Source organism: Dipodomys spectabilis, unplaced genomic scaffold, assembly GCF_019054845.1.
Source record: "Dipodomys spectabilis isolate Male_0828 unplaced genomic scaffold, ASM1905484v1 ptg000108l, whole genome shotgun sequence".
Lineage (NCBI taxonomy): Eukaryota > Metazoa > Chordata > Mammalia > Rodentia > Heteromyidae > Dipodomys > Dipodomys spectabilis.
The window spans coordinates 8,808,459-8,832,199 of NW_024870785.1; the positions used below are offsets into that span (position 1 = coordinate 8,808,459).

Here is a 23,741-nt window from a genome sequence, read left to right on the forward strand (position 1 = left end):
GGAGGGGAAGAGGAGAGGAGGGAAGGGGAGGGGGAGGGAGAAAAGGAAGGAAGGAAGAAAGAAAGAAAGAAAGAAAGAAAGAAAGAAAGAAAGAAAGAAAGAAAGAAAGAAAGAAAGAAAGAAAGAAAGAAAGAAAGAAAGGAAGGAAGGAAGGAAGGAAGGAAGGAAGGAAGGAAGAAAGGAAGGAAGGAAGGAAGGAAAGAAGGAAGGAAGGAAGGAAAAGAAAGGCCAGCTTTAGTTCTTTTATCTTTAAAATGGAGATAATAGCATCGCCTACTTCATTTGGGCTGTTGGTATTATTTACCTGAAAGAATACAGGTAAATTTAAGACTGAGTCTATTATATTGTTGTAGGCTCTCAGAGAACATTAGCTGGTATTGTTTAGATCTAATGGTCAGGAAATGCCTCTTTGAGGCCGTAATGAGACTTAAAGGATGAAAGAAAGAAATTGCTACATAAATAGTTGGGTGAAGTAAGACCCAGGTAGAGAGAATAATAGATATTAAAGCCAAGTCACTATACAACCTAAAATGTACTACAGACACCTTAAAAACGAAGTAGAAGGAAGATTATTTAGCCAGTCAAGTTCACATACTTCTCACATGAACACCCTGACATCCAGTCTCCTGCACATCATAGGGATCCTAAAAGCCAATCAGTGTTCTGATCTTCCTGCAGTGAAGAGGAAGAATCAATACAATGGTAGTATACACATCTAGGCAGAATAAAATGTATTAATATGTCATTCCACAAGGATGCACTTATGACCTATTTGGGGGAACAGGGTCTTGAACAGAATAACCAAGTCGTCTTTCTCCAGTGCACAATGAAGCAAAAAGTTGTTTCATAAATGTAATTTTGACTCCTTACACTTTGCCATTCCAGGCTCAAGTGATTCTTCTGGTCATCCTTCTCATAGCTATTGCAAACTTCTTCATTGGGACTGTCATTCCATCCAACAACGAGAAGAAATCCAGAGGCTTCTTTAATTACCAAGGTACAGGTGACAAATGAGATGTTTCTCAGCACTGGATCCCTCACTGCTCTTCTCATTGCCATCTGTCGCCTCAAATCCGGTCATCAGAATCCCAGTGTGGTCCAGGGAAAAGCCTGCCATTAGATTCAGGAGAGCCAGGAAAGGATCTTAACTCCAGTGCCTATCAGCTGGATAGATCATCTAACATGGTTGACTGTGATTTTCCGAAGGTGTAAATGATAATTTTCCTGAGGAAATTATGAGAAGTAATTAAGACGGTAGATGGAAAAGCATTCTGTAAATTTTAAAATGCTGGACAAATTAAATGGAAGCAATAAGAAGTATGTGAAGGGGCAAAGCACACAGCTTGAGCGATTTGTTCAACTACTGCCAAGCACTAAAATCAAACAGATATTTTTCTTTTCCTGGCAGACGTTTTGACACTTCACTTGCTGTGGTGTTGCCTAGTCAAGCATCAATGTTAGGTTTGCAAGAATAAAAGATTATTTGTCTACACAAATCCTGTGATGACATTATAAGGTGTGGATTTGACTTCTCTCCTATCCAACTTCATCTACCTACACTTTCCTATCTTTCCACTCCAGTTTAGTCAAAAACTCCACTGCAGAGGTTTTATAGTTTTTACTTCATTATTCATTTACTCTCCCCACATACCCTTTATAAAATCATGTTACTACTTTCATTCTTTGTGATGCTGTTGCTCTGAGAAGATTGTCTTGATTGCTTTTTCTTTATAGCCTTTTCTCTCTTTTCCTTTATTTTTCTGATGTTCTAAACTTCCCTTTTGAGTGCCAAACAATTCCTTTGTTCCCATTTTTTCTTGCCTTCTCTTTCCTTTTTTTCCTTCTAGCTTGTTTCCTTTTTACCTGAGCAAGATTATCATTTTGTGAGCAAAGCTTCTTACCATATTATTCTCCTGTATAGGAGAATTTGGTATAAGAATCCAAGATACAAATTTGGGGAACAAGTAAAACAAAGCAATTAGAAAATAAGTAGCAAAATTTTAGAGGAGCCCAACCCAAATGTTCTCCTAGAATTTTTTAAAAAGCATATTAAAGTGCTTGTTTTCAGCATTTATGCAGGACAGAATATATTTGCTAGAGATATGGGTCTGTGTGAAAATGTATAGTATATTTGGAGATATGCTTCAGGTTCCAAAGAAGCAACTTGAGTCTCTGTGGACACAAAAATTAGTAATTTTACAATCTTGGAAAGATATAAAGTTCATCAGGCATCCCCTGTTGTCTTCAAGGTCATTCCAGTTTGAAGCTAGGGATACATTTACATTTAGAACTTAAGTATTTAATCTTTGACTCTGACAAAAGTCTACATTATAATTTTCTTGTAACCTATGTTGCAGCATCAATATTTGCAGAAAACTTTGGACCCAGCTTCACAAAGGGTGAGGGTTTCTTCTCCGTCTTTGCCATTTTTTTCCCAGCAGCTACTGGGATTCTCGCTGGCGCCAATATCTCAGGAGACTTGGAGGTATGACATTTCCCCTCCTTTACAATCCTGGGAGATAGTGGTACAATTGATGTGCAGCATAAGAATTGCAGAGATTGGATGCAACCATATTTCCCTACAGATTTAAAACCATAAGATTTTTGAATTAGTTCCTGGTTACTTGCAAGTCTGCTCTTTGAATGCTAAGTTTAGATTCCTATTTCAGCTAGTTCTTATTCAGTGATATCAGAAGAGAGTAGATTGCAGGATCTCATTTTTCCAACAAAGTGACTATCAGAAGCATCCTTTCTCTTTGAAAAGAACATAAACATTGAAAAAAAACAATAAACTGACACCATTGCTTAGTGTTTCATTCATATTATTCTATATTAAATACCATCAAAATAAGGATAACGTTTAATGAAAAATAGCTATAAGATAGAAATTGTCAAAATAAGAAAGGAGGTTGTTTTTCTAGGGCATAAACATTTGAGCTCATAGACTTTCCAACAAAATAAGGTCTTATTCAAAAGAAACCAATGACTTCTGCTATTTCACTGTTCCCTTAGAATTTGCCCTCATCTATAAGGTCCAAGGTAAATAAACATTTCCAAGATCACATTCCAGACCTTAGGAAGGAAAGTAAGAAAGTAGATGGCAAGCAATTTCTGCCTGTGTCTCTTCTGCTGACATTCATTAAAATTTAGACCTGTAAACTTTCCTAGCTGCGTGGGAGCCTGGGAAATGTAGTCTCTAACTTAGTAGCCATATGTTGAGAAAAAAAAATTTAGAGGGTTCTAGTATTAAAAAGAGGAAAATGGGCTCAACATGGAGGGTCATGGGAAGCAAAGATCAGGAGGATTTTAGTTTGAGCCTAGCCTGTGCAAAACATTAAGCAAATCTCATCTAAACAACTAAGTTGGGAAGAGTGATGTTTGCCTGTGATTCCAGCTACACAAAATAATTTCTGCCCAAGGCCATTCCTGTGGGGAAAAAAAACTAAGTAATAACTAAGTAACTAAGAATAAAATGGGCTGGGGTACAGCTCAAGTGACAGTGTGCCTGCCTAGTAAGCATGTGGTCCTGAGTTCAAGTACCAGTACTACCGAAGGAAGGAAGGAAGGAAGGAAGGAAGGAAGGAAGGAAGAGAAGGAGGGAGGGAGGGAGGGAGGGAGGGAGGGAAGGAAGAGAGAGAGGAAATATTATAGTAATATTTCAGGACAATAAGCAGTTTGTTGAAGAACAAACAGATTATTTTTTTTGGTCATGGGGCTTGAACTCTGGGCCTGGGCACTGTTCCCCAGCTCTTCAGCTCAAGGCTAATGCTCTACCACTTGAGCTACAGCGCCACTTCTGGTTTTCTGGTGGTTTATTGGGGATAAGAGTCTCACAGACTTTCCTGCCCAGGCTGGCTTTGAACTGAGATCCTCAGATCTCAGCGTCCTGAGTAGCTAGGATTACAGGCGTGAGCCACTGGCACCCGGCTTACACACAGATTTTAGCTCACACAAAAATGATAATCAACTGCAGAAGTATTTTCAGTCATCACCAAGAATTATGTATAAATGAAAAGCAAATTCACTGTCCAAGGGATCTGAAAAATAAAAATATGGACCAAATAAATGTTCAATTATTCAAGGATAACTTCCTCAAGAAAGTAACATTTGAACCTGAACTTAAAGCAAATGCTAGATACTGACCCTTAGGAAGGAAATAGAGGGCAGAAAAGAAGAATAATCAGGCAACAGGAATCACAGCAGAGTAGGGTTACTTATATATTAACTGGAAAAACTGGGTGAGGGTAGATAACCTGGAAGACATGAAGAAACAGCTTTTGGAGAAGCCTGTGCAAAAGGTGCCGAATATAATTCCTTGAAAATGAGACTTTCCCTTTGGTTTTATTTATTGCTGTATCCTCAGAGATACCAAGGCTTTGATAAATGCTTATTGAGAAGATGAACTAAGACATTTAGATTTGCTATATTAGTGACCACAATGATGTGATAAATCCTTGAGCAGAGATAATGACAGAAAAATAGATTTTGCTGAACCTCATAAAAGGCAAAAAAAAAAGTTGTGTAAAATGATTCAAGTAGTATTACTGCCTAATGAAATTTAGCAGTGGATGGAAAACTTCTGGTTTTCAGTAAGTGGAAAAGTATCAGAGGTCACTGATTTAAATTTCTGCAAACTGTTGGCACATTGTTAAATTGAAGAATGCTTGCTTTCCTTAGACACCTCAAGAACAAGTTTGCATCAGATGCTTAGTCATCAGTTCAGTTTACTACAGTGCCTGAATTAAAGCTATGGCAGGGAAAGATACTAAAATAGTCCACTGTTGTTAGTCAGGAGAAGCAATGGAAAGTCTTTCACCAGGATTCCCAGTAAGAAAACATTATGAATCACAACAAATACATCTTTACAATTTTTTCTCCATTTGATTCATTTTTATAACCAATGTCTTTTGATATTGACACTGGTTGCATATCAATTGAATTGATTTCATTGGCATGGTAGATGAGGAAGCTCAGACTTGGCTATGACAATAAACTGGCAGAAGGACATTTGAGTACAAATGTCTAGTGGGCATCTATATTGATGGGTCTGGAGTTAGGGGGAAAAGGGAAGCCAAGACTGGGAGCCACAGCATAGAGAAAGTCACCCAAATATGTACAAGAAGGAGGAGAAAAGAGGTCCAAGACACTACTCAGGGAAACACAATCAAATTATTAACATTAGATAGAGAATCTACAAGGTAAGGTAGGAGGAGAGGATCACTTGGTTAAGTTATGATTTCCAGCTATCAGAATGAGTCTACATTCACCAAATGACCTTTCTGATGGACTGAATCTGTATAGATAAGTTTTTTTTTTTAAAGAAAAGCTCAAACTTTGTTAGACTGTATTGATTGCTTATTTGTATTGACAAGTCTCATGTCCTCCAGTGGAGAGACTAAGGCCTACTGGTATTTTACTTCCTTCAATTCAATATTTATTGACTCTTGCTGTATGCCAGGTATCGTCCTAGATAAGCAATGGATGCATTAAAATCTCTATTTAATAATCCCTGTTAAGTTGAATTGAATATAATTGAATATGCTGCTTGGAAATTGATTTATTATGACTTAGGCCCCCAAATAGGATATAAAATGGCAAATTAAGTATGATGTGAACTCAACTCAGTGAATGTATATAGATTTATAAGCAAGAGAAAAGCCTATTTTCTGGTATGAGCTTGAACTTTCCTCTTTCTTTATGCTTCCTTATGAAAATTGAACATCTCCATTGCAATCATTCCTGAACTAGATTCCAAATGAATGTGGAGGATTTAGTATATAATCCTTTTTTGCTCTGTCAGAATGATTTTTAAGGCAAATGTACCTTCAGTATAAAACAAATCGAGAGATTGTTGACATGCCAAATACGTTTGTATATTTCCTCTGATACATCTACATAAAATTCACAGGAGATATAGGGAAGAGAGAGGCCCTAGTAAGTGAACTATCATACTTTTCTATAAAACAAAAACCTCCTGGACAATTAGTAATCTCTTTGGTTAGGTACAGAGTTTTACTGATCTCATTATTCACTCTAAAAAAACCCAAAAGAACTCCAACTCACCAATTTACCGTCTGTTTTATAGTTTATTTAGGATTTGCCTTAGAAAGAGTAGCCTAAAGTTTTGAAAATATAGAAATACTCTGAGCAATCTGTGTTCATTATTGTGCTCCGATCTTTCCTCCATATTATTTTTTCAAAGGATCCCCAAGATGCCATCCCCAGAGGAACTATGCTGGCCATTTTCATCACCACTGTTGCTTATATTGGGGTTGCTATTTGTGTAGGTAAGTTGTATGTATTTGACATCACAACTGCAAGGAGACTAGTCATTCTTCGTGTCTTAGTGGGTGTTCAATGGAACATAACTAAAAAGAAAGTTGTTTATTCTAAGGCAGCAACTTTAATTCCTTCCTTGATACCTTAATACTAAGGGTTTGGATATTTGGAGGGTTTCAGTGCAGTTAAACTATACTGCAGGCACCGTTAAGTCAGTGCTACTCGTCAAATGGCTCAATGCTACTTGAGCCCAAAAAGCATTCCATTTACCACACTAGATGATTCTACTGCTAAGAAAGTTGTTATCCCAGCATCTACCACCCTCCTAAGAACACAGTGGAATGAAGAAGCAAAATATTGAAGCAAACAAAAACAATGGCATTAGTAAATTTGGAAAGATGAGAAATTTATGACAAAGTCTTACCTTTGCATTGCTGTCCTTAATATGGAAATGTCATTGTCATCAAATTAGAACAAAGGCCAGACAGCGGAAGTGTGGCAAGCCAGCCTCTGTATCGCTCAGTGAACAGAAAATGTGTATATTTTCCTGCTCTTCTTGAGGCTGACTTTGTTTCCAGCCACTGCTGCTTACAGTCACTTCTTCTTCTGGTGGGGTGGGGTGGGGGCACTTCCTGCTCATGTCACAGTAGGAAAAGAAGAAATAAAGTTTCCCAACATGCATAAAAAATAACACTTTTCTGTGTACAATAGGGAATCCAGACTCAGACTGCCCAACTATGGAAAAGCTGCTGACCATTGTACCAAAGAATATAGCTCCATAGTCCTCTGCTGACTATAAGGGAAGCTGGGAAAGAGCAGATATCTTACAATGTTTTCTGAAGGAAAAAATAAAAGCGAAAATTAAAAGCATTTAGCTCCTTGCCTGTCTCACTGCCTCTTACTTGAGGAAACTGGCCAAGGTTACTAAATGTTTTGTTGTAGAATTTCCAAGTTTAGTTAGGACATTTGTCCTAATGCTTGAGGATATCAACCCATTTTTAAATGACACTGAAGCCACCGAAACTTAAATTTCCCAAGTGGTTTTTCTTTTTCAGACACAGAAAATGTAAGGAAATGATCAAAATTATAGACCTCATTTCAGAGATTTTTCTAGCTTTTGTACCCTAGAGGTAGAAAAAAAAATCTACATTTCTATACTTTTCCCAAGGAAGGAGAAAAATAGTCATGAAGTCAATATGCTTCCATTACTACAAATAATGGCTAAGAGTCCAACTTCATGGGAAATTGGAGAGATCTATAATGCAGAAGTTAAAATACATAATTCAGAATAGCCAGGTTGACATAAATGAACAATGCAAAGAGGTAAAATCAAGAATGGACAGTTTTTTTTGGTAATCAACAACCATAATTTTGAGTGTGTAAGGGTGATTTTTATCACAGCACTGATTATTATAAGTGACTCTTCCTACTCAAATGTTCTATGATTTAAGTCAAAGAATGTGAATTCTGAAGTTATTAGTTAGGAATGAGAACCTACCCTGACAGAGTCTGAAAAGCAAACTGAACTCTTTTGTTCACTGGAATTTAATCATAGAGAATTTACCCTTCGTGTAGTTTTTTTAAAGCCTATGTATATTTTACATGTATCTTCATATACTTTAATAACTTATCAAATACATAATGGCAGAGATGATAGTAAAATAAATTCTTACATCAAGATTGAAACATATATTGAGTCTTTAAAATGTCCATAAGTCCATTTCTGATAATCTATCCTACAGAAATATTTTGAAAAACAGAAGAAAATTTTTCTGCAGAAAGATATTCATCACAAAATGTTTATAATTTTAAAAAGTCACACTAGCTGGGCACTCATGGCTCATGCCTATAATGATAGCTATTCAGGAGGCTGAGATTTGAGGATAACAGTTCAATGCCAGCCTGGGAAGGAAAGTCTGTGAGACTCCTATCTCCAATTAACCACCAGGAAACTGGGATTGGAGCTATGGTTCAAAATAGTATAGCACTAGCCTTGAACAAAAAGGCTCCGGGACAGTGTCCGGGCCTTGAGTTCAAGCCCCACAACTGACAAAAAAAAAAAAAAAAGTTAGGCCAGGCAAAGGTGGCTCACACCTGTAATCCTAGCTACTCAGGAGGCTGAGATCTGAAGATCTCGGTTCATAGGAAAGTCTGTGAGACTCTTATCTCCAATAAACCACAAGAAAACCAGAAGTGGCACTGTGGCTCAAGTGGTAGAGCACTAGCTTTGAGCTGAAGAGCTGAGGGACTGTGCCAGACCCAGAGTTCAAACCCCATGACCGACATAAAAAAAAGTTACATGAAAATGAAACCATTAATATTAACTTTCAAATAGAAAAATATTAATATTTTATCTCAAAATATTACCTTTATTATGTAAACCTATAGAAAGTAGAATTATAGCTCTATTAAAACATTGTACAAGGAATTCATCAAGAGCAAAAGTTCTATCATCTTAATTACGTTAAGTGTACAGTGTTCTCCCATGATTTTCTTACAGATGAGGAAATTAATTTTTATTCTTGAAAACATTCAGACAGTAGCCCTCACTCCAAAATATGAACTCAATATGCACTGTGGACAGAACACCACCACATATATTTTAAGAGATCAGAAAGGAAGAGAGAGTCTCATCTCCCAAGTCTTCTGTAGGAAGTACCCCATGACGGTTAGAATCACCCAAGGCAATCAAATGGCAATCTGTTATAAACAGGGCCCTCCCAGGAACTTAAAGGGTGGGAGCCTCGTGCTACCATGTCTCAGTAAAAATTGACAGCAAGCGCAAGCTGTTCAGACTCAAAATAATCTTGAGGTTACTCAAGATTAAACATCAAAAGTAAACAACAAGATTAAACATCAAAGGTGTGTTTTCAGAAGAAAACTCTAAAAGAGCAAAACTCCTGTAAAGAAATGATAAATCACTGCTTTTTTTCCCCACAGCGGCCTGTGTGGTCCGAGATGCTACCGGAAGCATGAATGACACCATTGTTTCTGGGATGAACTGCAATGGGTCTGCAGCTTGTGGGTTGGGTTATGACTTCTCAAGATGTCAATATGAACCATGTCAGTATGGGCTGATGAACAACTTCCAGGTATACAATACTGCACACACACACACACACACACACACACACACACACACACCACCATCACCACCAAAAAAAAAAAAAAAAGCTTCCTTTTCATTTTTAGGAAATTAAGTATAATAAGGCCTTAGAATCTGCAACCGATAATTATTGATCGATTTGACTTGAGCAAAGAATAATTTGTATGTGAGGGCAAGGAATTAGGCGGACATTGTGTGGTGTCCTTTTTTGTGGTTACATTTATTGGGGTGGGAAGAAAATAGGTAGTGATAGGAGGGAACACCACCTGGCACTGTGTGGCTCCCAATCAATTTGGCAAGATTTCATGGTGGAAGCAGAAGCTCAGTAGTTACTTTGGGGTGCATCTCCTGCTTGGTCTTTGGCTTAGGAAAAACCCTCTGAAGTAGCTCTGGGGAGCCTGAAAAACAAAAGCAAGAGAGAATTCGTGACTGGCAGAAAGGAAAGAAAACCACAGAGGGGGAACAAAGAAGTTGGAAAAATACAATCCTTGCAACATATTAATTTTTGTCATTGGTGAAGAGAGCAAGAAGTAGATGTGTTGTGAAGTCTTCACTCATTTATTTTTAACAACCAACACAGAGAAATTAACTCAGCTGAAGTCATTACTCCAAAATATGACTAAAATTGATAGAATCTCCTCGGGTCTCAGGCCTAAAATTACGTTTAATGAGCACAGGAAAAGCAAAGGTTTGAAAAACTGCTGTATGCAGGAAGAAGTAAAGCTAAGACCTTACCCAAATTCCATTAAAATACCTTTTTCTTTTTTTGCGGTATGGAATTTCCCACCATCCAACAAACATATGAATACAAAGAAAATGGGGGAAATGTTGTCAAAATCTTGGAAACTATTGCATTCTTCACTCTTTTCTTCCAGTATCTTCTAAATAGATTGTGGTGAATATTTAGTATTTTTCACATTTTTCTATTTTGAAACAATAAATACTAAGATCTTAAGAATGAAGGTGTGGGGGGGGGGGGGAAATCTCTTTAGAAGCAATTAGTTTATAAAAGATTCCAAATCACAGGAAGTAGAGAGGAATGCATTTGCATTGAGATTTGGGTGTGTGGGGTTTAAAAACAAAAAAACTGTTGGATGAGTCTCCTAACCTGAATTTCTCTCCTCAAGGTGATGAGCATGGTGTCAGGGTTTGGGCCTCTCATTACTGCTGGAATCTTTTCTGCCACGCTTTCCTCTGCCCTGGCCTCTCTTGTCAGTGCACCCAAAGTATTCCAGGTAATTCAGACATGGAGCCTGTGCTTTTCTCTATTGCTATTTCCCCTGCATGGGAATCAAGTGGAAATATTCATTCTCACCAGCAATCACTTCCCATCATTTTCTGCAATGGTTAGTGTTTGCATCTGGCTCAAGTGCTATGTCTGCCACATAGTCAAGATCGATTCGAATAATATAAAGAATGATAAACTGCAGTGTTCACTTGTGCCTCGTATTGTGTATCGTTTAATCTTTCCCCCAAATCTTCTTGTTTGAATCACCTAGAGAAAATGACAGTGCATAAATATAAATGACAAATGTCTCCTCTTCTTTTCTATTAGGCCCTGTGCAAGGACAACATCTTCAAAGGACTGCAGTTCTTTGCAAAGGGATATGGGAAAAACAACGAGCCCCTGAGAGGATATTTTCTCACTTTTTTGATAGCCATGGCGTTTATTCTTATTGGTTTGTAGTTTTCTGGTTCTTACGGAAAGCCAAAGAATTCTGATTACTCAGGCTTTTCCTTTCAGTTTGAGAAATTACCTGCTTTATGTTTACGATTTCATTTGGGAATATTGGAATCTGTCTAAGAAGGAAATGAGAAATCCTTGTGCAAAGAGGTCCTTTGAGGAACTTAAGGTAGACCCTGAACTTTATTCTTGGAATCTGAATGTTGAAAACATGTCCAACCAAATATAACTGAATCAATGTTATCAGGTGCAGTGCTATATCCATTGCTATATAAGCTAGTACAGTAGAATAGCCCATGCCAATGTAGTTCATTAACCATGTATTCAATATCACTATATTTGTGAAAGTATGGATTTTTCTTCCTAAATCCAGTTACTCAGTCAGAATCTATGAGGATAGCAATCTGCGTTGCGTAAGTTCCACAAAAAGACATGTAGGCTTTAGTATTTGATATGTACTTACCTACACTTCCATCTTGACTTCCTTTCCTCAGGCAATGTAGGAATATCTACCTACACTTGGAAAGGCATACTCATCAACTATAGCCTGTATATTCCTTTCTCTTCCCTAAGGCTCCAACTTTGCTGGTGAGCACATCAGAAGAAAAGAACAAAAAGGCAAGGTTGGAACTGTGCCTAGGCTCCAAGCTTTCCTTAGTGTATGAGGCCAGACAGTGAGGTTTCTACATCATTACTTAGGACACCCACATGAATCTTCATAAGATTTCTATGATGTGAAAGCAGGGAATAGATAATTCTGTATGTTTGTCAGGTTTTGAAGAATTTAAATAAAAAGTGGTTATACAGAGAGATGGTTCAATTATGTAGTTTAACCTTTAGGACCTCAAATTATTGCTCTCTACTGCATTTAAATGATCACAGAGCAAGGTTTTAAAAGTTTTGTATAAATTAGACGATAACCTTTAAAATTGTTCTTTCAGAACAACATAGATTAGCTCTATGCACAAGCTTTATGGCAGTAGTTTTTTTTCCCCATTCCCTTATTAGTTTTTATATCCTAGAATCAGACCCAGTTAGCACCTATGATTGCATCATTAAGATGGATAAATATCTGATGTCTCTATTTTAACTTATATTGAGCAGTAAAAAAAAAAAAATCCACCTGGGATTAAATTATACTAGGTATTTAGCCATTAAGGTAAAAATACATTTGGCAAGCCTTTAAGAGGCAAAAGTAAAGATGGGGGAAAGTATGAAGAGTAACTCAAGTCCTGAAAGTCAAAGAGAACATATTGGGAATATCTGGTGGACCACTATTTAGTCTGTTACCACAAAGAGCCTTTTGGTTGCATATGGCAGAGAACATTTAATTTGGGGTACCTAAAACAGGTATAGCAGAGGTGTATATATATATATATGGTACCTATTTGGGTACTATGGTTGGAAGTCATTAAAAACTAGCTACTCTTCTTCATCTCTTCTTTGCTTTCATTGGCCAATAGTTTCTTCTGTAGACTTGACACTATTCACCTTTAGAAAGTTCTTCACAATGAGGCTTTCAGCAAAGATATTTAACACTCTTCTAAACACCATGGTATCCTCAGTCCTCAAAACTTCCATCCACTCCCACATGGATTTTTTTTTTGTAGATAGACATCCTGATTGTCTCTGTTCTGATTGATAGGGTTATCCAGATTCTCACTTTATGGAAACTCCGGATAAAAGCATATATGTAGCGCCAAAGAAAAATCGCTACCTTCTTAAACTTTGACAGATGCTGGCTGTGTTTTCAATTTCCAAATAAAGTCAAGCTTCCAGGCTATAACAGCTGTTCAGCCCCCCAATCTCATCACTCAAACGTACATGTTCAATTCTGCTTCTATTACAGCGGAACTGAACGTCATTGCTCCCATCATCTCCAACTTTTTCCTGGCCTCATATGCGCTTATTAATTTCTCCTGCTTCCATGCCTCTTATGCCAAATCTCCAGGTAAGATGACATTTCAAAAACTAACATAACCCTAAGCAAACAGTTAATTTGTCTCAATCAAATGAAATAAGTTAGTGAAAAGTGTTCAATCTGTGTTTATATGTTTTCTTATATCCTAGTGGGCAGCGTAATCCACTTTATTTTGGTGAGTTGGGAGATGACTTCTGAAATAGAAAAAGAATCATGTGAGCAATGGCCTTTTTGACCAACCGGAAAGTCAATTTTCTCCTGTGGCAATAAATTATTCATTGCAAGAGAAACCACATTTATTTCAGCAGTAGAAAAACACCACTATTTATTTCCAGGGTGAAAGTGACCACAGAAGTGGAATAAATGTATATATTTGAGACTTCCTTACTATCAATTTGTTTCCTGCCCGTGGTGCAGAAGAGAAGGATGAGTAGTTCCCATAATTACCTGCTGAGTTCAGGCAACGCAGATTCACGTTGATGCCGTGGGCATCTGTGTACTTTTTGGGCTGTGGTTTAAAGTTGTTCAAAACTTTACAGCAACTACTTTCCCCTGTATAGCCACTCCTCATCTCCTCTTTGTTTCCAATGACCAGTTCCTTCTGAATTTCCACCAAAATAGAGTTGGTATTATCCACCCTTAGAAAGTTCTTCACCCAAAGGATTTTATCAAAAACTGTAAATATTTATTTTAGAGCCTACTACCGTCCCAACCCTCCTTTGGAAAACCTGTTGCCAGTAAGAATAAACATAGATACAAGAGGAGCTTTGATTCACCCAAGGCTCCTAGGTTACAGAAGAAAACTGAAGAGTTTTGGTGTAGTTTTGTGCGATGCCCAATCATGTACGGCCATTAATTTTTCCTCTTCCTCTCCGTGCCACATTTACTCATACTCAGAAAGCCAGACTTACGAAATGAGTATTTCTAATGATGTTCTTGAAGTGCTAGTTCCATCTTGTGGTCCTATAGGAAATTGCTCCAGAAGACTTAAAGTTCTGTTGTGTTTTAGCAACTCTAAATTTAAAACAACCTTCAGCCACAGACCAGCTCTATCTTCCCAATCAGAGTTTCTTTCTTTCTTTTTTTCTTTTTTTTTGGTCAGTTGTGGAGCTTGAACTCTGGACCTAGGTACTGTCCCTCAGCTCTTCAGCTCAAGGCGAGCGCTCTACCTCTTGAGCCACAGCACCACTTCTGGTTTTCTAGTGGTTTATTGGAGATCAGAGACTCACAGACTTTTCTGCCTGGGCTGGCTTTGAACCATGATCCTCAGATCTCAGCATCCTGAGTAGCTAGGATGACAAGCGTGAGCTACCAGCGCCCGGCTGAGTTTCCCATTTTGGTCATATTGTCTCCTAGCTTCTTTCAGTTCAGAGGACTAATCGAACATGGAAACCTCCTTTGTTTATAGGAATTGTGAGAAGTATTTTCATTAGAAAATGCATGACATACTGTTGCACTGAGTTTAAGAAGTCATTGCTAGAAAAATTTCTCCCTTTTCCCATAAATGGACATGCACTATCATGGAAGACCTTTTAGGAAGTCAGAAGTATTAACTCCCTGATTACTTTGTCTTTCCCATAAGCAAAAAGTTCATTGAATCAACCTTCTTTCTTGGACAACCAAGAAGTTCCTCTTACCTCCTTTACACAAATTTAGAGATCGTTAAGGTTTAGTAATTTGGGAAGGCAATTAGGGTTCAGAGGGGTCTGTGATTGTACATTTTCCAGATGTTAAATGTTTTCTAAATTTTACATTAAGCTTCCTACTGGGGGTAACCACCACTTTTGTAGACCAGAGATCCACATTCATAGAAAACTATTAGCAAATTGTGGGGGTTATAGGTATGGCTCAGTTGGTAGAGTGCTAGCCAATGAACAAAAGTGCCAGGTACCAAGTTAGGGTCCTGCTCTCTCTCTCTCTCTCTCTCACACACACACACACACAAATTCTAATTTTTATGGCAGGAAAAAAAACCATGTTACCCGAATTCCTATAATACACCATAGTATGGCAGAAGCTGTGTGTAAATTATCTGTGTACATTTTTTATCTTTACTTCCAGGATGGAGACCTGCATATGGAATTTACAATATGTGGGTGTCTCTTTTTGGAGCCATTCTGTGCTGTGCTGTCATGTTTGTTATCAACTGGTGGGCAGCTGTTATCACCTATGTCATTGAGTTATCCCTCTATATCTATGTGACTTATAAGAAGCCAGGTAAGGCAAGAAAAAAAATCCTTGGATGGGGTTTCCAAATTTCTCTACCTGTTCATCAAATGTTAACAACTTCTGTTAGGTTTGTCATGTGTATGGTAGACACTAGTGATATAATGTAACGAGAATAACAATAACTTAACTTCGTTGAACACTTATTTAAGCACCTATTATATGCCATATATTCGTTTAATATTCACAGTAATGTTTGACACTAGACATTATACACTAGTATACCTTACATATTTTGGAGTGGGGGCTTTTTAACTATTAATGAGGAACTTTTCAAATTGAATGAAAAATTACACAACTGAGGATTGTAAAAAGATGATTCAGATTTGTGAATCAAGTGCTATTAAAATCCTAACGTGCATACACATTTGATTTCACTGTAAAATCTTACCATATGTAAGAAAAGAAAAGCATGACAGATTTTTTTTTTCAGTCGTGGGACTTGAACTCTGGGCCTGGGTGTTGTCCCTCAGTTCTTCAGCTTTAAGGCTAGCGCTCTACCACTTAAGCCACAGCGCCACTTCCAGTTTTCTCATGGTTTATTGGAGATAAGAGTCTCACAGACTTTCCTGCTCAGGCTGGCTTTGAACCGTGATCCTCAGATCTCAGTAGCTAGGATTACAGGTGTGAGCCACCAGCACCCGGCATGACACATTTTTTAATGTGGAAAAAATTCAGCCTTTTTTGATGTATAGTCTTTAAGTTTTGACAAACTTAGTCCATTATCTACCACTGAATCATAATGGAGCCCATTTACACCATTCTCCAAAGTTTCTTTACAATTCTGTGTAATCAATCTCTCTCTGCCCCCAAATAGCTCCAAGAAACTGTTTTTCTAATGTCTGAACCTATAGCTTCATATTTCTGAGAATATCTTATAAATATACCATAGTATATAGTTTTATGTGTGCCTTCTTTTACTTAGCACAATGTTTTAGATGCTTCTTTGCTGTTGCATGAATAAATTGGTTTTTTTCTTTCATATTATTGAGTAAGATTCTGTTATATAAATAACAACTTGTAAAAATGTTCTGTTGTTAATGGATAGTTGATTGATACCTGCACTATATACAGCATAGGGTGATTACATGTAAAGCTGCTATAGATATTCATACGTAGGACTTTATGTGGACCTATGTGGATTCTTGGGTAAAGATCTAAAAGTAAGATTCTGTTTACCTACTAAGTGTATATATAACTTAATAGGAAAATGCCAAATTGGTTTCCAGGTTAAAATTTTTGTGATCATTTTTGTTCTCATTCTTGCCAACAAGGAATGAAATTCCTTGTTGCTCTACATCTGTATCAGTATGTAAATAGTGTCAGTTGATTTTTTGCAGGGTGGTCCTGGGGCTTGAAATCAGGTCCTGAGTGCTCTCCCTAAGCTTATTTTACTTAAGGCTAACACTATCACTTGAGCCACAGCTCCACTTCTGGACTTTTTTGGTATTTTATTGGAGGTAAGAGTCATGCAGTGTTACCTGCCTGGGCTGGTTGAAAAACACGATCCTCAGATCAGATCTTAGCCTCTTGAGCAGCTAGAATTACAGATGTGAGCCACTAATGCCTAGTATCAGTTGATTTCTTAAGAAGATATAATTGATGTAGAGTGATACTCATTGTGATTTAATTTACTTTTTTGGTGACTAATGATAGTGAATATCTTATATGCAATCCATACATCTTCTTTAAATCATTCAGTCACCTTTTATTTTCTTATGATCAATTGTGAGTATTCATTATATATCCTGGAGGCAAATCTTTTCACAGTGTGTGTTTTGGAAATATTTTCTCTGTACCTGTGGTTTATCTTTTCATTTTTCTTATACTTTGTTTTGAAAACAGAAATCCTTAATTTTTATAACATCTAATTTATTTTTGATTTATTTCTTTTATGGCTTGGCATTTTGTAAATGATGTAAGATATCTTACCTCAATATAAGGTCACAAACTTCTTTGCGTTTTAGTAGTTTCTTAATTACAGTAAAGCCCTATTATACACTTGGAGTTTTTATATATTGTGCTAGGTGGGTTCAAGATTCATTTTTAAGATATAAACATCCAATTGACCAGGACAGGTTTATCATTATAAAAGAATAAACACCATAAGGTATGCATAGTGCCTGGAGCACAGCCAATACTTAATATTAACCTTTTTATCAGTTAATTAACTGATCTCACTTTTTTGAGTAGGGAAAACAGACTCTGCTCATCATTTCAGGTGGATCTGCATATTCTTATCAAGAACTGTCCCCTCATACAATGTAAAAGAATCTGGATAATATTTCAATCCATAATAAAACAGGGCTCCATGTGATGACACACATGGAAAACTAATCTGAAAAACAAAATGAACAGAATATTTGGGACTATGACTCAGGTAGTAGAGCTCTTGCCTAGCATGTCAAAGGCCCTGGGTTCAATCTCTAGTATGGCATATATACAAACTGAACATAAAGGTAAGGGTGGTAAGGATGGTAGCATTGACCTCCTTGTGACGAATATTATGCTCTAAAAGCTCAAACTGAAATGTTTGCAAAAGACCTTGCACTCTCTTCATGGATCTAGAAGAAATCCTAAGCTATTCAGTTTTACTCTTCAATACAGAAGATGACTATACTATCCATGAGCACAGAAATCCCTTTTCTTTGCTTTCAAATTCAAGAATTTATGACAGAGGCTGGGAAGGTGGCTCAGTGATAGAGTGCTTGCCTTGCATGCATGAGGCCCTGGGTTCCATTCCTCAGCACCACATAAGCAAAAAGAAAAAAGCTGGAAGTGGCGCTGTGGCTCAAGTGGTAGAGTGCTACCCTTGAGCTGAAGAGCTGAGGGACAGCGCCCAGGCCCAGAGTTCAGGCCTCACAACCAGACTACCCCCCAAAAAATAAAGAATTTATGACTATCCCTTGAACTTTGCCTTCGTTACCACTATTACCCAGACTTTCCTATTAAGCAAGTTTCTTGGGTCTACAGCTTTACAGACTGATGTTTAGCTGGAAAGAAGTCTCACATAATGTTCAAGAAAGGATATAATGTTCATTCTAGGAAATACAGTGCTATATTTTCTCTGATTTGGGTAGTTGTCACTGCTTTTCATAGTCAAGGAAAGTTATAGAAATGATTGTCTTGTAATAAAAAGTCTTCATGGTATACACAGAAAAGGTCAATGTTATCTGTGCCAATTTCCTCCTTTTTCTACAGATGTGAACTGGGGATCCTCCACACAGGCTCTTTCCTATGTGAGTGCTTTAGACAATGCTCTAGAATTAACCACAGTGGAAGACCATGTGAAAAATTTCAGGTAATGCTGGCTTCTCAGGTATCCTGGCATCCTACATTAGCAGTGGCTTTCCTCTATAGAAGACAAATAAATTAGAGTAGTTCCAAGCTTTTACAAGGATATGCCAAAAAATGAGCAACAAAACCAACAGTTTTTACAACAGCACTTCTTGCCATTAAATGCTTCTTTCCTTCCACACTGAGCTATGCCCACCCAGCAACAGCCTCGCACAGTGTTAATGAACACTGGTATCCCCTGCGCATCAAGGTAGACAAAGTGGTCTAAATAAGTTGATTTCTAGAAATATATTCTCAAATCCCCATCATTGACATTGTCTCCATTCTGCTTAATGCTTTATGGCTTACCGAATTCCCTAGCAGAAGTAGTATTTTTCACTCTTTATTATATTATAGCCTATTTTGAATAAGCAAGCTTGCAAGGAAGATAAAGAATAGGACACAGAAATACTGGCTGGAGAGGGGCAGGTTGTGTTGGGATTTGGGGTAAGATGTTTTCCAGAGGAAAAAGACCGAGGGGGGACTCCAAGATTACCTTTTTCCTGTTATGTGCTCACTGTGACTAATTAAAGTAAGAATTCAAAGATGGAAGGATGGATTGGATAGATGGGATGAATCAAGCTTTCTGGTGGGAAACCTAAAATGAGAAAGGTGTTGTCTAATTTGGCCAAGATTTCTATACCTGCCATTTCTATGGGTTCTGGGCTCACAGACTTCTTGGGATGGCCAATTCTCACATCATCTTTTCTGACTTTCAGGCCCCAGTGTATCGTCTTGACCGGAGGACCCATGACAAGACCTGCTCTCTTGGACATAACACATGCCTTTACCAAGAACAGTGGCCTATGCATCTGCTGTGAGGTCTTTGTGGTAAGAGCCACTTCATCCAAGCAAAGTGCTTTTTCCTCTATGCTCACCTTGGGTTATTTTAGGTGAGCAGAGAAGACAGATGCAGTAATAGGAAAATAGCAGCCCCTCTCTCTTGATTCATAGAGCACAGACTAGCAAGAGTCCATGACCCTGAATTTAAATGAGTAGATCATATGTATTTCTGATTTCACAGGAGACCAACTAAAAGTGATAAATATTTCCAAATGATGGCCTCTGAGTCGAGAAAACTTGGAACTGGCTTGGAAATAAAATGAAAGCATTTGGGGTGATAACTGTCCACAGAAATTTAAAGGACTAGAATGAGCCAGATAGAGTGCTATTATACAGATTAACCAATGAGGAGAGAACCATACAGAAATGCCTTAGATAAACCGCTGAATAAATTCCCTTTTGGTCAGGAAGTTTACTTACTGGTGGTTTCCCTAGGGAAAAGTATTCAATCTCAAAGTAGGAGCTAAAATTTAGGCCATAATTCTTGATCAATTTCTCAAGTGGCAGAAAGCATTAAAATTAAGGTAAAAGGTGAGGGCTCCATAGCTCAGGGGTTAGAGCACTGGTCTTGTAAAATTAAGGTAAAAATAAGGCTAAATGCTCCAAATTATCCTATCCCTACTTGTATTCCCGTAACTCTGTCTCTCCCACACTGTCTCTCTTTCTTACACACACATAACTTAAAATTTTCATCCGTCAAAGAAAATCCTCATCAATTAATGTGTCTTGATACTCTTTGCATACTTACCTATTCTTCAAAGCATCTTCCTACAGTTTTTCTTTTTTTTGCTACTCACTTCAAAACAAATTTTCTTAATTTGATCCATACCAGAGCCTATGGGACAGAAAAGCACAGAATTTTGTTCTCATTTTACTGATTAGAGACTGACATTCACGATAATTCAGTGATTATACTGGCTCGCATGACAAGTGAGTGGCAGAGTTGGATTTCGGTCTACACCACCTCAGTGTGCTTTGTCTTACACCAGGAGGAGAAGGCCTCAGTGAACTGATATCCTTGGGAATCAGGTTACAATCAGGTGCCAATGTCTGCCAAGAAAAGGGCATCAGGAAGTTGTGTGATCCCAGGGGTAGCCAGCTCTGTGGAGACACAGAGGGCTAATTTACTACTCACCCCTGTGAGCAGAACTTTACCTCTTTTTTTTTTTTTAATACTTGGCGATATTCTAAATGCCATATGAATCACGTTGGTCATATTGTATTTCCTCTCAGTGCTTATATGACAGAAACTCGAACAATATCGCTAAATGCAATTATCCAGCAAGGAGTAAAGAGAATCCTACGGAGTATCTAAGATTGACAGATTAAGTAACGACCAGCTGTGACTCCAGAGGGATTTTTGAAAGCTTATCACAACCCCTTCTCTCCTATTATCAACTTTGGTGCCCTGGATTAGTGAATTTCATTTTGGCCAATATAATAGCAAAGTGGTTTTGGAGGTGTTTTTCTTCTCTAGCAATTTAGAGAAAACTTAGTTTAGCAGGCAATAAAATATCTTTGGGACTGGAGAAATGAACTGGCCATATAAAAAGTCATATATTGGCAAGGGAGGAAAAGGTCTTCTATCGAGACAGGAAATATTGCTTTTAATTAACCCTTTGTGGCCCTAACCGCAATAAAGAATTAAGATACTAAAGTATCATTTCCTTTGTACCACCCTGATTGCTTGACATATATGTTGCATTACATTGTACCTTACTGTTCTGATCTCTCCATGGAGAGTCCAGAAGTCTTGCTCCCATTCACTAATATTCTCGTGGGGACAGACAATAGTAATGGATCAGTTAAATGACTTTCTAGTGAGTTACTTCCTCAACCAAATATTGAGCACAATGTTTTAAAAAGAAAAGTAAAGCGGGAGCCAGTGGCTCACGATTGTAATCCTAGCTACTCATGAGACTGAGATCTGAGGATCACGGTTCAGAGCCAGCCCGGGCAGGAAATTCCATGAGATTCTTATCTCCAATTAACCAACAAAAACCCAGAAGTGGTGCTGTGGCTCAAGTGGTAGAACACTTGCCTTGAGCTGAAGAGCTGAGGGACAGCGCCTATGCCCAGAGTTCAAGCCCCACGACCGACTAAATCAATCAATCAATCAATAATCAAAAATTGGAGCTAGGTGCCAGTGGTAATCCTCCATTGCAAACTCTTTTCAGTTCTTTCCTTGTGCCACCATGCATGCCCTCAGCTTTTCTCTTCATTCACTGTGAGGCAGTTTGTTAAACAAATGTTAATAAGACCAGGCTACTGAGGAGGTCCAGATGATCATCATTTTGGGTCAAGCCAGGCAGAAAAGACTGCAAGACTCTTCTCCAAAATAACCAGCAAAAAGCTGGCCTATAGGTGGAGCTCAAGTGATAAAGCACCAACCCAATGAGCACAAGGCTCTGAGTTCAAACACCATACTGGCAAAAAAAAAAAATGAAATAAAAGTTGGAAAGAATATCACCTGGCTCAGATTCTTCTATTGGATCTTACTGCAAATTCTTTTTCATAATATTCATTCATTTGAAGTAATATCCTATCAACTTCTCCAGACTAATTAGAAATTGTTTTACCCACTTCTGAATCATTGTCATAGTGTATACAAAAAAAAAAATCCTTGTTTTCTTTGCTCCAAATTCTGAACTGATTTCTACAGTCATATTCTGAAATTCTGACTAAAGCTCTATCATCTATTAATTGGGTGGTAAAGTCTTTTGTGTGATTATGACATAGTTGAATGTTAAATAATTGCATTCCAAGACACTTTCTCTTGTTGTTAGTTTGCTCTATCCTTGATACATTTGCACTGCATCCTTGCTTCTCATTAATAAGTGTGCTGTAAGGGTATTATGCTCCCTTTTAGCAAAAAGAGATTTTGCATGAAATATTTTTATGACTTCTCAGTACCGCAAGCTTAGTCATTAAAATAAATCTCTCTGTCACAATTAATGTTTAATCTGGATTTCTGTAATATGAATAGACATCTGCTAGACTGTATTTATTTAAATAAATACCAATTTCCTCAGGGGCTCATAGTCATTGTGGTGTGATTCAATATAATGATGATCAATATACTGATGATCCAATCATGATTTTTAGCCAGTGTTTTTTTTTCTTTATCTAATGGCTACTGTTATCATTCAACTTGCTTCAATAAAATACTTCTTCATTCCTGAGTGTAGATGATATCTAGAATGTGCACAGATGGATTGATAGTTTGAAATACATTGACAGTCTGGAAACCTGAGCTAAATTTAATCCAAAATAATATATCTTTCTTATGTCCAGGTCTTCCAATTTAATAAATTTCTTCCCTACGTCTCTAACTTTTCTATCTTCCTTGAAGAATCTTTATAATTTTAATGTAAGTCAACCAAAATGATTCAGATACTAGCAGGCCCTAGAAAGCGTATTGGAAAATCACAATATATTTTTTAAAACTTGATCTAATTTAAACAAAATATAAAAACAGATGTAACACCAAGCTCACCTAGCATTGTGTAACAAAAATATAATATGTACCACATGTACAAGTTAAAACTGTCTCATGGCTAATTAAAAGGGTAAAAATAAATAGGTAATGCTATTTTAAGAATTGATTTACCTCAACAACCTAAAATATCATTTTAATGTTCAGTCAACACAGAAATATTAATGAGCTGTTTTATATTATTTTTATACTGAGGCTTCAAAATACATTATAGGTTTTATACTACCAGTGTCCCTCAATCTGGGTGAGCCATATTCCAAATGCTAACATGTGGATAAAGGCTATCAAACCAGGCAGTGACAACCAAAACAATTATACAGCACACATAAAGGAAGTCAGGTGACACACTAAAAGTATCAGCTAGTTAATGACAAAGCCTGATTCAAACCCAACTCCCTGAGTTTGTGTGCTCTCAGCTCCATTATAGAACAAACATGGTAGGAGAATTAGAAAGGAGGTTTTAATGAGATGGTGAGCACTCATTCCAAATAAGAAAAATCAATGTCAGATACTCTTTTTCAGACATAGTACTGAGAACCATATTATTACTGCTTAATGCAACTATTCAGGAAAGAGAGTTCATCCCCATTTTTGGAATAAATCTTCAAAGTTCAGAGATGATCAAAACCTCCCGAATGGCCAAGTTCAGATTTTAGACCAATTCGGCCTGACTGCAAAGCCTGGACTCATTTTCACACATTCCAATGTTCTTCCTCTCCTTATTAAAGATTTTTTGATTCTCTAATAACCAGCAGCATCTATGTAACCTCGGAGCCTGGCAGAAATGCAGAATCTTGAGCCCACTTCAGACTCAGACCACATTTTGTCAAGATCCTAAGTGAAATGAAAT

At 37.5% G+C, this 23,741-nt stretch overlaps 1 protein-coding gene across 5 annotated transcripts in view; it reads left to right on the forward strand.

Annotated features, from left to right (window-relative positions):
• Slc12a1 (solute carrier family 12 member 1) overlaps positions 1–23,741 on the forward strand; it is an 81,356-nt gene that overhangs the window by 25,356 nt on the left and 32,259 nt on the right. For all 5 annotated transcript variants that reach the window (XM_042687808.1, XM_042687807.1, XM_042687806.1 and 2 more), the window contains 10 exons: positions 886–997; positions 2,358–2,485; positions 6,203–6,287; positions 9,220–9,371; positions 10,513–10,620; positions 10,941–11,064; positions 12,919–13,020; positions 15,052–15,207; positions 18,418–18,517; positions 19,272–19,383. In XM_042687808.1, coding sequence (XP_042543742.1) covers positions 886–997; positions 2,358–2,485; positions 6,203–6,287; positions 9,220–9,371; positions 10,513–10,620; positions 10,941–11,064; positions 12,919–13,020; positions 15,052–15,207; positions 18,418–18,517; positions 19,272–19,383 — 1,179 coding nt within the window. The remainder of the gene's footprint in view (positions 1–885; positions 998–2,357; positions 2,486–6,202; positions 6,288–9,219; positions 9,372–10,512; positions 10,621–10,940; positions 11,065–12,918; positions 13,021–15,051; positions 15,208–18,417; positions 18,518–19,271; positions 19,384–23,741) is intronic.